Here is a 14,039-nt window from a genome sequence, read left to right on the forward strand (position 1 = left end):
TTCCGACTGTCGGCCCCTTATGCCCGTATAAGTGGACGACGATAGCATCATGGATAGAAAACATGTCAAGGAAAGTTCCGTTAACGAGTAGACCAGATGGCAAATAAATACCAGTCCATTGACAGGCCGAAATATCACTTTATCACCATAAACACTCATCCCTGATTCTTATCTCACCTCACTTCAATTCAATTCTATCTGCAGTATAACTAGCTCTCTCTACAGCATATTCAACATGAACATGTCTCACAACATCCTCGGAAAGCAAGTTGGCCTTATTGGCTATGGCCTCATGGGTAATTATACCCTTCTTACACAGCACATTCAAATCCATACTAACTGTCCTTCAGGCTTGACTGCCCGCCCTCTTCCTGACGAGACCACCTTCGCTGCTATTCGAACTGCTCTCGATGCAGGCTGTAACTGGCTCAACGGTGCAGAGTTCTACGGTCCACGGGACGCAAACTCTCTAGCTCTCATCCGTCGATATCTCGAAAAGTATCCCGAAGACGCCGATCGTATCGTCCTTACCATCAAAGGAGGCCTGGGTGCCAATTACGTCCCTGATGGCAGTAAGGAGAATGTCCAGCGCAGTATTGATGACTGCATCAAGACCCTAGGCCCCGTTGGGCGAATGGCTTCATTCGCAGTTGGCCGTAGAGACCCCAATACCGATTATGAGAACGGCACTCTTGCTACCATCAACGAGTATGTCAAGGATGGCAAAATCGACGGCATCTCTTGCAGTGAGCTCAACGCAAACACTCTTCGCAACGCAGCAAAAAAGTTCAAGATGACGGCGATCGAGATCGAGCTGTCTCTTTTCACCACAGATCCCTTGACAAATGGCCTCCTCGAAGCTTGTGGTGAGCTTGACATTGCAGTTCTCGCGTACTGTAAGTGCCGTGCTCTTTGATACAATACGAATGAAGCTCATAAATTCTAGCGCCTCTGGGAAGAGGCTTCCTCGGAGGTCAAATCAAGTCTGCCAAGGACCTTCCGGAAGACGATCTTCGTGCTAAGATGCATCCTCGCTGGCAAGGAGATAACCTTACCAAGAATATTCAACTTGTCAACGATATTGAGGCTCTTGCAAAGAAGAAGGGTTGCACTGTGAGCCAGATCGCCATCAACTGGTTGCTGTCGCTTTCACGTCGCCCAGGCATGCCCAAGATAGTTCCCATCCCTGGATCTACCAAACCTGACCGTATTCGAGAGAACGCCACTATCATAGATCTGACGGACGAGGATTTGCATGACATTGACAGCGTGCTCACTGCCTTCACGCCAGCAGGCGAGCGATACCCCCCTCAGCATATGAAGTATGTCGACGCATAGGCTTATGAGCAAGACGGGTAAAGATACCAAGTCAGAATAGTCGAAGAAAGGATATACACATATTTGCACAGCTTGTATTTAGATATTCCCATATGATTCCATAACTTCATATAATCATGTTTCTCGCATCAAGGTCGTTTCAAACAAGCCCAGAACCGTGACATGCTGTCCCTCAGATGACCAGATTGACCGGCAAGGAATGAGAGACGATCCAACATTTTCTCCGATATTATCCCATATAGACTTGACTTGAGCAGTGTCTGCGTACATCAAAGATAACTTGCTGTGTATAGAATCAGGTCCACCAGGATGCAACTGACGGAAGGACGTGTGAACAGCTTCCCGCATGTCCGTTTTCAAGTCGCTCAGAGATAAAGACTGGTTCTTGTCGGTGCAAGTATATGCTGCTGTGCTGTAGACAGCAATTGCAACCTCGGTCGTAACAACAGAATGCCACGTTCTCCACCCGGGCACGTCGGTTTCGGACTGAGAAGTCATCACAAGGCTGCTTTCTTCCAATTTAGAAAGGCCGTTGTGGGCATGCCATTCAACCGCAGCCTGTCGCGGTAGCTCCTCAACTTCGGCAGCAAACATAGGGGGGATACATGTATCAGGTTCGTTCTGCTGACGAAGGGTGAGGGCGTCCCAGTCAGGAGTGACCTTCCGGGCTGCCTTATCATCATTACTGAGTGACATATAAGCAGGGTTGAACTTCAGATCCCAAAGATCAGGACCTTCATCAGTCTCTTCCTCATCATCCGGAGACCCGTGTGCTTGCTTCCAAGCATATCCTGCAAGTTGGGCACAGCGCTGAATTTCAGTTGAAGCGCTGACGCGGGGGAAATACGCAACAGCACTTGTCCACCATTGGACCTTCATCTCTTGGCCTACCCGCCAAAGGTGTTGCAGTGATAGCACAATCTGGAGCTCGTCCGACTTTTCAGACGGACCAGGTAATAACATTGTTGCTGGGATCAGGGGTATCTGTCCTGCGATAGAGATAGATCTGAGGCCTGTATCTTGTTTACGAGCTGTCACTGGCACATCAATAGCTTGGCTATATGGGCCGATGTTCGCAGGTGCCCAGTAAGATCTTGACTGGACGTGCAGACCATTGCGGCCCTGTGCCGCTTCAGAAACAGGTGCACATAGATATACAGCAATTTTCACGCCTTCCGGCAGCATGTCACCGCAGGAGATAGTCACCCGAGAGGGCGGGTTTGGCTTAGGGAACAGCTTACCATACTCACCATTGACCTTGGGGAAGTCCGACATGCGTCTTAGAATAATGATAGTGCTTGTGATTTGGGAGAGCTGAACACCAGCCTCCGACACTAGCGCCCTGATCTTCTCTACCACTTGGAGAGTCTCGTCTTGGATTGGCCTTTCACTTGTGCCGACATCAGGAAGAACAGACCAACGCTGAGTATCGACATCCTCGACTGAGAACCCTGTATTTTGAGGTAGTGGCGTCGGCTTCATTGCATTTGTAGAAAGGTCCATATGCTTCAGCTGGTCCAGGGATACCGGTAGTTCATCAAACACAGCCTTGAATCGCGCATCGAGAAGATCGGGCACCCGAACTCTTGATTCGACCGCAGGATCTTGTTTATTTTCGACCTGTGCACCAGCCAACAGCAGCCATGAACAACCCCCTCCTTCACGCACGATCTTGCGCCCCTGCTCTGGTATGGTAATCCTTTTCTTGAACACAGAGGAAGGGCCATCCACAACGAGCGTCTCAAACTCGCCGCCCTCTCCCAACGCTGCGGCACCTTGGGTCGAACCAAACTTGCGCAACGCGCTCTTGACACGACTTGAGCCAGTCTCGCTTGACACGCGTTCCCACAGATGATCCTCGTCTAGACCAGCACTGGCAACTTTTATGATCCGTGCTTCTAGACCAGCATTGGCCATATCGATTAGCAGTTGCGTATCGTCGGAAATGGCTCCGGATGGGGGTGGCAAGATCGGATACTGCCATAGGTAGGCCAGGGGCACGAGACCTAGGCGCAGTGCTATTGACTCAACACGGGTACGTTGGTAGGTTGACAGAATGGCACCTGCACAGACAGCATTGGCCTCTGGATGGCGGGCAATGATAGCCTGTAACAAGGGCAGCATGGACTCTGTTTCGTCGCCGCTGTTGCCCTTGTCCTTGTCCTGAGCGTCGGCCGTGGCATCGTAGTCCCTCTCGTGGCGAACCGCACGTCCAGTGATGGGCAGACGATATAGTGGTAGACCAGTTGCAGCGGCGTACAGGGGGAGAACCTCGTGCCCGACAGTTTGGTACATGAAACTATTGAGATCCGTGTCGGAAGGCTCACCCGAGCCCTGGCCAGTTTGAGAGCTGTCATGTCCGTCTCTTGCGGAAGACGGGGGTATCCACGTCTCCGGATCTATATGCTGGAAGCCTTCGGGGCACAGAACCTCGCTACGAGTCTGGCCACCGGTCTCTTGCTTGGCTCCGGTGGCGTCTTCCTGCCGGAACGGTGACTGTCCGTCTGGGATAACGTTGGCACCTGGACCTGTTGAGTCCGATGCTAGAGCGTCTGATCCTGGGAAAAGATTTGCAAGAGCTACGATCCGATGACCGTGCTCTATACAGTGGATCAAATTGAAGAAGCTGTCTTTGCCTCCCGAGATTAGAGCAATGACATTCAGCTGTTCAGAAGCCATGACTGGTGGCTATGATGTCGCCTTGCGGGCGTTGTTGTGACAGCACGGTAGTGGGATTAATTGCCTTGCCCAGAAAGGCAGCCAACGGCCGGGAAATGAGGCCTCAGACAAGAATTATCTGGCGTCAAATTAGCAGCGATTCAGAAGACAGGCTGGAAGGATTAAAGAAAAAAGCCTATGGCGTATTTTAGATTACCTGCGGGGATTTGCTGTGGTGTAGCGTAGTCCAGCCTGGCGTGGTAGGTAAAAGTATGGATGGTGTAAGAGTATTGATTCATTCATTTATTCTATTCGGTGGTGGATGTTTTAGACTGATCTCTGTGGACCCTGCCTGAGCTTACAACCACCAAATTGGGCAAGCAAGAAGACGGCCAACCCAGCCCAAGGCCCTGAGAGAGATGGTTATGGTTATGGATGGCCGACTAAGACTTTAGCTCGATATCCAGTGGATGTTTCATCTCGGGCGACCGCTGACTGAACTAACAATTCAGGGACTTCCTGGACATGAACAAACATTTTTGTTCTCTAGAGGTTAGTTCAAGACCTTATCTTGTCCCCCGGGCCTCAAGCTGGCCAGCCGGAAATCAGCCTTTGGAGAGGCGTCGATCAATGTGAATGGCTTTTTTTAAAATTAGTCTCGTTTCCGTCCCGCGTAATTTTCCCTCTCAGCCTTTCTCCCTTCAGCCGACTTGTTAATGGTTAAGGCGTACGATAGTGGGTAGTTGTTGTCCGAGCCATGATGATCACCCAAGAAAGGCGTGAGACATTCAGGGTCTCTGGTATAGCCGTGAGCGTTAAGTAAACGACATCTGCCGAAATCCATCAAGGGTTCTTTTTTACGGATCCTGCTCTTGGCTTAGCCAGCACTACGAGTAATGTAATCAATCAGTCCCACCTGTAGGAAGCGCTACCCGTGGATTTTCAACACCAACACCAACGCCAACACGGACGGGATAGACAGGGTCGCTCACTGTCCCTGAGCGCAGTTAAGTTGGGGCAACAGATGAGATCGCCGATCTAACCTCTTTCTTCATTGCTAGCCTCGACTGAAATGTCCGTCGAGATGAGCGGAACGGATTGCGGAGAGGTAGCCAACAGCTTCTCCAAGCTATCGCGGCAACGCGGGCAAATGTGTGATGCTTTGGTGGCTCATTCAGGGTTCATGCAAGATCTTGCGGGTGCTACCGTCGATTTTGAAAAGCTTGGCGCGACTAAATGTCAGTACCAGTACAAGAACGCTGGTGCAAGATGAGTACTCACTGGGCTTCATCAGACAGGCCTGAGCCCAAAAGCTTCAATGACATCGATAGAATAAATGCTGTGTTATCGTGTACAAAGGCTAGAGAAAACACCGAGGCAGTCACTGAGCGAAAGACGAAGTATGGCAGCAATGTATAAATTGTTGATCAATAGACCAAGCTTCTAATGTGTACATGTAGTGTTGTGAGGATGAGTGTCTGTCATGATTGTGACCGGCACACTCCTGTATTTGACATCTCTAAATCCAGCAACAGGCAAACGACAGACAAAGAATCAGAGTAAACACAAGAATATGGAAGACAAAAACCCATCTCCCATGGCTCTCAAGTGATACCGTCGCCCTAGCAAGCCTTCAGTTCCAGCTTCCGGCCGCCCAGGATGATTACAACGAGTGTAAGAACAGCAAGCCGCCAGATGTGTATGGTGGTCGTTGTCGTTGGCAAACTCATCCCACCTCAATTTCGCTCCCAAATCTCAAAAACCAAGTAATTTTTTCCCCTCTTCGCGCCAGATGTATCCCTCAAAAAATAAAGTCGCCCAGGTAGCCATGCTCAACCGGCAATGTGCGCGATTGGCGATCGCAATGCATTGAAACTCTTGAACAAAAACAAGATGTCGATAAAATCAAATGTCCTCCCCATTGTCGTCATGCGTAGAGGAAGTGGTGGGTATTTGTTGATACAGGTATAGTGACGATTTTTAAATGCATTCATTACCGCTTGCACTCTTTTGTGTGAATTCCCTTTACCCATGGTTATATAACCCAAATGGAAAAATGTTCCGTGACCCAAATGCCTCCGCCAAGTGTTTGCGGATGGCCAAAGAAGAAGAAGGTCGTCAGCGTCGTATCGGGCATATGTCAAGACAGTCGACTGGCTCTCTTGATCATGTTAAATGATGAATGGTTGAAATAACCATTTAGTCGGAACGCTTGCGCTTCTTCTTGTCCTGGTTGCTTCCCTCGTCGGAGGAAAGCTCGCTGGCGCTACCGGGAACCTCAGAAGCGATCTGGAACAGAACCTTGCCGTAGTTGCTATAGTCGTCTGTCGCAGACACCATGGAGGCATCATAGCCGTGCGAGTCTTCGTCGATCAAGTTCATGACGATGGCACCGCTGCCGTGTGTTCGGGCATGCTGGGCCAGGTTGTCACTGCGGGAAAACTTCTTGCCACACTCGTTGCACTCGAAAGGCTTCTCCTGTGTGTGAAGAGAGCGGTAGTGGCGCTTGAGGTGTTCTTGACGACGGAAGCGGCGGTTGCAGAGATCGCAGACGAAGGTCTTGGAAGGGTCCTCAGTGAGAGACTGCTTACGTCCCCGACGGTTGGCAGGGGCGGGCAGAGGGGCAGGAGAGCCCTCTGAGCCGGAGGAGGCACCGGAGTCACTGCCTTCAGCAGTCTGGTTGGAGGACTCCTGGTGGTTGCCAGACTCAGTAGCGGAAGCAGCAACATTCATGACGGGGCTAGTTTGGTTCGCCTCGGAGTGACACTTCTTCACACGCTTATCCTTGTGGCAGTCCTCGGAAGCACAAGTGGAAGGAGGGCTGGGGTGAGAGGGAAATTGGAAAGCCTCGTTCTCGTCGAAAGAAAGATCCTCGTCACCGATGAAGCTACCGTGGCCAAGGGAGACAACTGAAGAACCAGTGCAAGCTCGGGGTCGGGTAATGTCAGCAGAGGCACCGGCAGGCTGCTCAGTGAGGTTGACGAGGCTGTTGACAAAGTCGTCCTCAGAGTCAAAGTCGGAAAAGTCTTCAAAGGTGGGGAGACCGTGAGCAGCAGGGGTGAAGTCAAAGGACTGAGAAGCAATCTTGGGCTCAACCTTGATCTCGTCGGCGCAGAACTCAGGAGCGAGAGTGGTGTTGATAGCACCAGTGCCGACAGTCAAATTCCTTGGGTCGCAGAAGTCAACGTCCAAATCAGGAGTCGAGACAGATCGAGCGTAGGGCGCGGGTGAGGGAGACAGTGACGGCGTGGACGCGATGTCGCTGGCGGTGTTGCCAAGAGAGGGAATCTTGCCGAGTTGAGACTGAAGGTAGACTACCAGACTTAGTTAGCTTCTGAATTCACTCCCGTATATGCTCCACTATTCAGGTGCTATGACAGCGCACTGCAGGCCTGCGCCTCAGTACATGATTGGGCTGAGGCGGCCAGCACCGCCAACTTTCCCGCAAACAACCCCAAAAAATAGGCTCAAGCCCGAGCTTGCAGCACAATACCATGGTGTAATCCCATGTTTGAGGCAGTTTGAGATAGAGGAAATGATGAAAATCATCGACTTACCAGGTGTCATGGGTGGAGATCCGCAGTTCGACCAGTCGAGGACTGCTGTCTCAACAGGCTCAAGAGCCTCCTTGAAGCCATCAATTCCATCAAGACCGGAGAACATGGGGTTCATGGGAGTCTGGAGCACCTCGCAGGCACTGGGGCTACCGATTGTGCTGCCAGATGTTGACAGAGGTGGTGTGGATGGGAAGTACGAGTTCTCGTACAGCTCGTTCTCCAACAGAATGGCAGGCTTATGCGACATGGGCTGAGGAGAGGCGGTAGGAGTCATGACGGCGGGACCATTGCTGTACAGAGTGGGAGGCTGAGAGTTGCTGGCTGAGCTGGGTCGAGAGTAGACGGGAGTTGAAGGCAACGTAGGGACCATGGGGTACATGTGCATCTGCTGTTGAGGATAATGTTGTCGCACATCATGCTTGGACTCTGTGTTGTAGAAATAGAAGGGCGCTTGGCCAATGGCCTGGGGCATCATTGTGGAATCCATTTCTAATCGAGACCATTAGGTTAGCCACCTCGTCCATCGGTTGGTATTTCCAAGATTCCACAAACCTTTTAAAGTTGGCTGTGGTATTGGTGAGTTTAAATATTAATTGGTGTATAGTTTGCTGTGGCAGTCGGCCTAAGGATGGTGTGGTGTTCGATTCCTTTTGTGTTGTTCCAAAGAGTGGAGGACGAGTGGTGACTCGAGTTATTAGTTGTGTTGGTTGGGGACGTTCTTGTTGTACATGTAAAGTCTCAAGTCAAGTTGAAGCAAGAGCAAGAGGTTTATCAAGTATATCGAGAGTGCCGCAAGTGGTGGTTTATAATGAATGTGAGGGACTCCCAAGGACGAGGATATCCAGCATATAAGAACGATTCACAAAAAAAGAAGGAAGAACCTGGTATAAAAGAGAAGAGAGTATTACACAGATCCGTCGATCATACCTTTCGATGAGGAAAGAAACGAAGGATGGACAAGCACGGGGACCGTGGAGTGATAAGTACTGACGACGAGGCCTGGCGTATTCACACCAGATGCTCGATAGGCAGTTAGAAAACCCTCCATGTCGTGTCTCACTCGACAAGCCAGGGTCAGGGAGCTGTGGATCAAGATCCACCACTACCACATCCCATTCTCTGGATCCACTACCTTCACTCTTTAGGCCCTGTCACTGGCAATCTGTCCACGCCCATACACCCCTTCCAGGGCCCAGCGGCGGACCAGACGGCAGACTGCCCCCGGGCCCCTGTCAAAGCACCCAAGTCATGTCTGGGGCAAGGGAAACATGAGGTGCGGGCCTGGGCGTCCCTGGTCTTTCTTCACATTAAGCCCATGGATGGCTTCTACCACTCTTGCCAGTACGGACCATGGGGCCACGGTTCCCATCCACACCACAATGGCGCAGCCACTGCTCTTTTCTAATTCTGGACGAAACCTCGAGCCTATCCGTCGCCGGATGGCCCGCCGCGGTATGAGAGTAGCCTCCGAAGCCTATACAGTCCCGTACCAATGCAACAACCCATGCCCCGACTGAATAAAGAGCTCGGCCATAATGTAGTGGATAAAAGGTATGGATATGGATGCTCATGTGGATGCAAGTGTGTGAGGATGGATGGTACCTAAGGGCCAAAGGTTCGCAATAGAGCGTCCTCGGTCGCTTGTGCAGACGTGTGCGAGTGTGCACAACTTCCATGTCTTGCCTGGTGTGTGGTTTTTGTGCTCTCCGTCACTTTTTTTCTTTTGTTAGTTGGTTTGTGTACGCGCGTGGTGGGTGATTATGTGTGTGCTCATCACCCACTGCCCGACTTGCGAGTCTCAGCAGAGCATAACCCAGCCCTCCATCCATTTAGCACAATTTGTTATCCGACGAACGGAACGAATGCCACAGCCGCCATTGATGATGAGCACATCTTGTTGCACATTTTTCCTCCTCCCTGGACTTATCCCTTTCATTCGTTTGCATGGCTTTGTGATGCATGCTTATCCTATAGTCGCCAGCCAGTGGGGTTCTCTAGAATACCAGACACGCTGTGAGTTATGCCATGACCCTAGCCAAGGCGCGCCATGGTGCATTGCTACTCGCTCCAGCGGCCTCCCTCTATCGTTAGGTGGCACGCAAACCACAAACCGCGTCACAAGGGCTGCATAATCGCGCTCAGCGATAGGACGATACCTTGGCGAGTCGCCGGGCATCGGCGTGCATTGGATTCGCCGCGCCGCGTTGTAACAGAATAATAAATAACATATACGGTATGGTAATAATGAAGATTGGGCACGTCCAAGATGGGTCCTAGCCGTGCACAACTCCAAAACTGTCCACTCGGAATTGCGTTGTGCGCCGCTTTGCCCATTGCATTGTCGACGGCGCCGACATGCACGCTTCCATTCGTCGGGCTATGTCGTGTCACATCCACCCGATGCATGGTCGGACATACTATGCAAGGTACAGTCGACGCTGCTTCACCCGTAGGCCTCTTGAGCTTGTTGATCACCTCGAAGCGGCCTCTGGCAGGCACTCGACTCGGTGGAGCGACAGACGTCACCCATCTCATCCCATCTCATCTGTGCATTGCTTTACGACCCAAGTGAGAGGGAGCCTGTGGTGACGATGAGGTGCGTCGACGTCTGGTTGGACATACAGCCCGTAAAATCGAACGGGGTTATGGATCGGGACGCTTATTTGGCGGAAACCTTTAGCAATCATCGTTGGTGGTCGCTGCAAGTTGAAACAACGATCGGAAACCAGACATCTGATCACAATATAGCCTTTGCAGTCAATGTTTGGTCAGGTTAGTTCGTTGAGTGGCTGCCGTCTTTGTCAGACTGAGTCGATCTTGTTGACCAAACTCTTGTTGATTGCTTCTTGTCTGCCCGCCTGCTGAGCTGCTGTCTGCAGGCTTGCCTATCAGCTCGCACGTTTCGCTTGACTCGTATCATGCACTGAGATGGTGCAACAGACCAAAGCGGCATTCAGCCATTCTGAGCGAGTGTTCATCCTCGAGTCAAGTGTTTGCTTGCTTGCTTTCTGGTCCTTGTTAGTGCAGCCTGCAGTTCAACCGGTTTGTCGGAAACTCGTGGTAGGTAGGCATGTATGTGAATGTCGAAACGAATAATACCCAATAATGCCACTAAAACAACGGAACATTTTGGCTCAATGAAGACAAGCAACTGCCATGTGGGCCACTACCTGCCTAAACTGATCAGCGATAGGCGCAACAAGGTCGGCAGGAAGCACCAAAAAATGTCCCAGACCCAGCTGAAGAGAGCGATATGTAGGCGCAGGTTAGCACTGCCTATGCCCAGAATAGTGCACACAGGTACAAGTGGGCCCATATTCAGTGTTTGAGCAAGAATCAATTTTATGCGGCAAACTCGGGTGCTGCGCTCTCTGACGTTTGGCCGCTGCATAAAACTGAACGGGACGGAGCGCCAGCGGCACCTACCAAGTTGGGGCAAGCCTGTAATCCTAAACTAACTTGGATCTCTTGTCCGCTCAAACATTAGTACGAGATAATGGATAGCAACTAGCGTTAGCTGGCACCTCGTACCTGAATGAGCAGTGTTAGCTGAGCTTACACAATTATCTGTAACACAAAAGCATGTGGATGCTGCTGTGCGCCAGTTGTGGATGGGCATAGTGGATGATCTATTTCGCATGGCGCTGCCGCGTTATGACGATGAGCAAGTCGGCTTGCGTAAGTGTTATGACCTTGATGTAAGGTACCAATGGGACGATCAACTAATAACTGCCTAACTACTACCCGTAACTGGAGAGATAAGTAACTGCTCTGGCTGATCATTCAAGCAAAACGTTGGTGCTTCTCCATAAACCTCTAGGTGGGTAACAGAAGAATTGTCCTCTAACGCGTCGGCTGCCAAAATAAAGTGGTCTAACTGCTAGCTTAAGCTTGTATAAGATGATTAAACTATTTCGTCTCGTATACTTTTAGTGGTCTCTATCTTGATGGAATTTCAAAGGATTGACCAACGTTGCTTCAGTCATGCGATCGTCCCCAGGAACCTTGCTTTGGGTATGAATCCTGGTACCTTCCCTGATAAGATAATTTGGCATTTCCAAACAAGGGCAAGACCGACCCAACCAGCCGTCCCTGCTAGTGATAGGCTGTCAAATTGTCGAAGGGTCCAAAGAAGACGAGACGACTTCTAAATGTAACGTCAGAGAAGCCTTCAACCCCACCGTCCCTTGATAGCATCCATCATCCATCGCTGGGAACTGGGATTCAGGTCCCCCGAGCCCTGAATAGCGACTCTGACTCTCCGGCCCTAGACCCGGCCAATCGCTTATACAGGTGTACATAATCTCGAATCACCTTCTGGGGAAGGTCCTGCGCGATCGAGCCTTGGCTCGTTGCTTCGTCCCGCCTGGCCTGGGCGTTCAAGTGCGCCTGTTCTGTTCGCTGTTAACCCAACTTGAGGCAATTCTCGACAAACAAATGGGAAAAGATGACCTCAAGGCTCAAAATACGCCACAGGTTCAGCTATACTTCCCCTGCCGCTATCTGCGCACGAGGTAAACCAACGCACGGATCAAGGTACAGCGGCGCCATGCAGCAGTTGACTGACTATCCGTACCAGACTGCGGAATGACCATCTTGACGAGTCAAGTAGCTTGGTGCTGTACCAACAACAGCAGCGCGATAATCATGACATTCGTCCACAGATGCGCTTCTCGGCTGATCTCCGCTCTCATACATACATAGTTACACACACAAGACACTCGTCCAAAACCCAGAATTGACTGCCCTGAATCGGGACCTACCATTTCCAGCCTGCTGGATACAATGTGTCTCACCATTGCGCCCACAGCGAGTCAGATAAGGCAGGTCTGGAAGTGAGGACCTCTCGGATCGAGATCTGCACTAAACTAACAGGGACGGTTCCACGACGATATTCAGCGCGCTTTGATACCCTGTGCTTTTCGCCTCGTGTCTGAGTTGCTGTCATCCCAACTTTGACCTATCCTTCCAGGGTCTATTCGGGGTTGATTGTGACAGCATGCACGCAAGATACTGAGTACTGTATCGCCGCTGCCGCCATTCCATGTGGCCTCTGCCACTTGTCTTGTGTTACAGCAATGATTGAGTGCTAGCTAGACGTTTAGACCATGAGAATCCTCAACGGGAAGCTGGGACCAGGGTCTCTTTTCCCGCAGGCCCTACATGTGTCAATAGACTGAGCATCGCCTGCATTATCTTTGACCCATCTGGCATATCAAAACCATAACCGAGCACTAATTTGAGCCCTTCTTCGCGAAAGGAAGTATCTACTACTAATAACCCATCACCGGTGGTAAACACCAGACCCTGTTGGTACATACATGGTTTCCAATGCTTTGGAACGCCTGGCTTAGGACGGAAATGTCACCGAGGAGACATGGCTCCAGCCGGAGCAATTGTCTTGTTGCTCATAATAGGTTCAATGACCGAAGATTGATACCGGACCATGCGACTGCCCCAGAGCTGGCTCGCCAATTGAAATGGATGTTCCAGAAGGTCCAAAGAGTTTCGGCAAGCAATCGTCATTCTCCAAACCCATCATCCAAAGGTGAAACACTACAACGATCAATACGCGCTTCGACTCGTGTACTCTGACGCACACTCAGTCTTAGCGTCACCAAATCTGCAGCATGACATGAACCGTCCCCTCTGGATGTCTCCAATAATACGAATGTTTCTATGTTTCCGCCTCATTATCAGACTCAAATCTTCCGGGTCGTGGTTAGACCCACTGTACTTGACCATTCTCTCTTGGAAACACGACGTTACGAATGGATGCAGAGTGGATGTCTGATAATCCTGAGCCATGCCCGTTATGAACCGCGACCGAATTGTGGCCGTCAACTATGCCAGTCTAAACTGCCCCGGATTGAGTCCCATTGGCTAGCATAAAAGCTTCCTCAAAACCTGAAACCCTAGCTGGTGCATAAAGTTGCTGTTTCTGTTTGTGGTGTTGTGCTCGGGGTTGCATTAGCCAGGAACAGTGCATTCGAGCAGGGCTTTATGGAATAGCGTATGGGGTCAACTACTCAAACAAGAACACTCGACACGACTCGATGCACAAACAAGGCACAAATCGACATCTCATTTCTTGATGCAAGCCACATATGCACAAGCACCTGAGCTCGCACATGCACATGAATATCCGTCGCCCTCGATCCATATTTCTTGTGTTTTAGTTCAGACATAGACTCGGACTTGTGCCCCTGTGTTTGGACTTGTGCTGGTGCTTATGCATTCGAGCGCCCGCACGTGCGTCCTAAGGACGGAACAATGTTCTCGTAAGGTCATGATTATGCTAGGATGTTAGGCGAGCTATGCGGTTAGCAGAAATCTCTTTCATTAAGCGTACAGTATACACGACGAAATAGGTCAGTCAAGTACTCAATATTTGGCCTGATATATTTTCTGGTTCTTTTTTGTCCTTTCAGTCCAAGTATCAAGTCTTTCTGTTACCTCTACGCGAGATGCTGATGCTAAGCAAAA

The 14,039-nt window shown here is 50.6% G+C and overlaps 3 protein-coding genes across 3 annotated transcripts; 1 reads left to right on the forward strand and 2 right to left on the reverse strand.

The window, feature by feature from the left end:
• Positions 1 to 235: 235 nt before the first annotated feature.
• FIESC28_06154 (uncharacterized protein) lies at positions 236 to 1,338 on the forward strand (the record flags this gene model as incomplete). Its single annotated transcript, XM_031160299.1, has 3 exons — positions 236 to 296; positions 351 to 896; positions 947 to 1,338. 3 exons carry the CDS (start codon positions 236 to 238, stop codon positions 1,336 to 1,338), a joined length of 999 nt encoding a protein of 332 aa, XP_031015718.1.
• Positions 1,339 to 1,452: 114 nt separating this feature from the next.
• FIESC28_06155 (uncharacterized protein) lies at positions 1,453 to 4,017 on the reverse strand (the record flags this gene model as incomplete). The annotated part of the gene is made up of 1 exon (XM_031160300.1): positions 1,453 to 4,017. One exon carries the CDS (start codon positions 4,015 to 4,017, stop codon positions 1,453 to 1,455), a length of 2,565 nt encoding a protein of 854 aa, XP_031015719.1.
• A 2,178-nt stretch (positions 4,018 to 6,195) lies between these two features.
• FIESC28_06156 (uncharacterized protein) lies at positions 6,196 to 8,028 on the reverse strand (the record flags this gene model as incomplete). The annotated part of the gene is made up of 2 exons (XM_031160301.1): positions 6,196 to 7,310; positions 7,554 to 8,028. 2 exons carry the CDS (start codon positions 8,026 to 8,028, stop codon positions 6,196 to 6,198), a joined length of 1,590 nt encoding a protein of 529 aa, XP_031015720.1.
• Between the last annotated feature and the right edge of the window lie 6,011 nt (positions 8,029 to 14,039).

This window comes from Fusarium coffeatum, assembly GCF_003316985.1.
Source record: "Fusarium coffeatum strain FIESC_28 chromosome Unknown BRIP53273_contig_132, whole genome shotgun sequence".
In the NCBI taxonomy this organism is placed as follows: domain Eukaryota; kingdom Fungi; phylum Ascomycota; class Sordariomycetes; order Hypocreales; family Nectriaceae; genus Fusarium; species Fusarium coffeatum.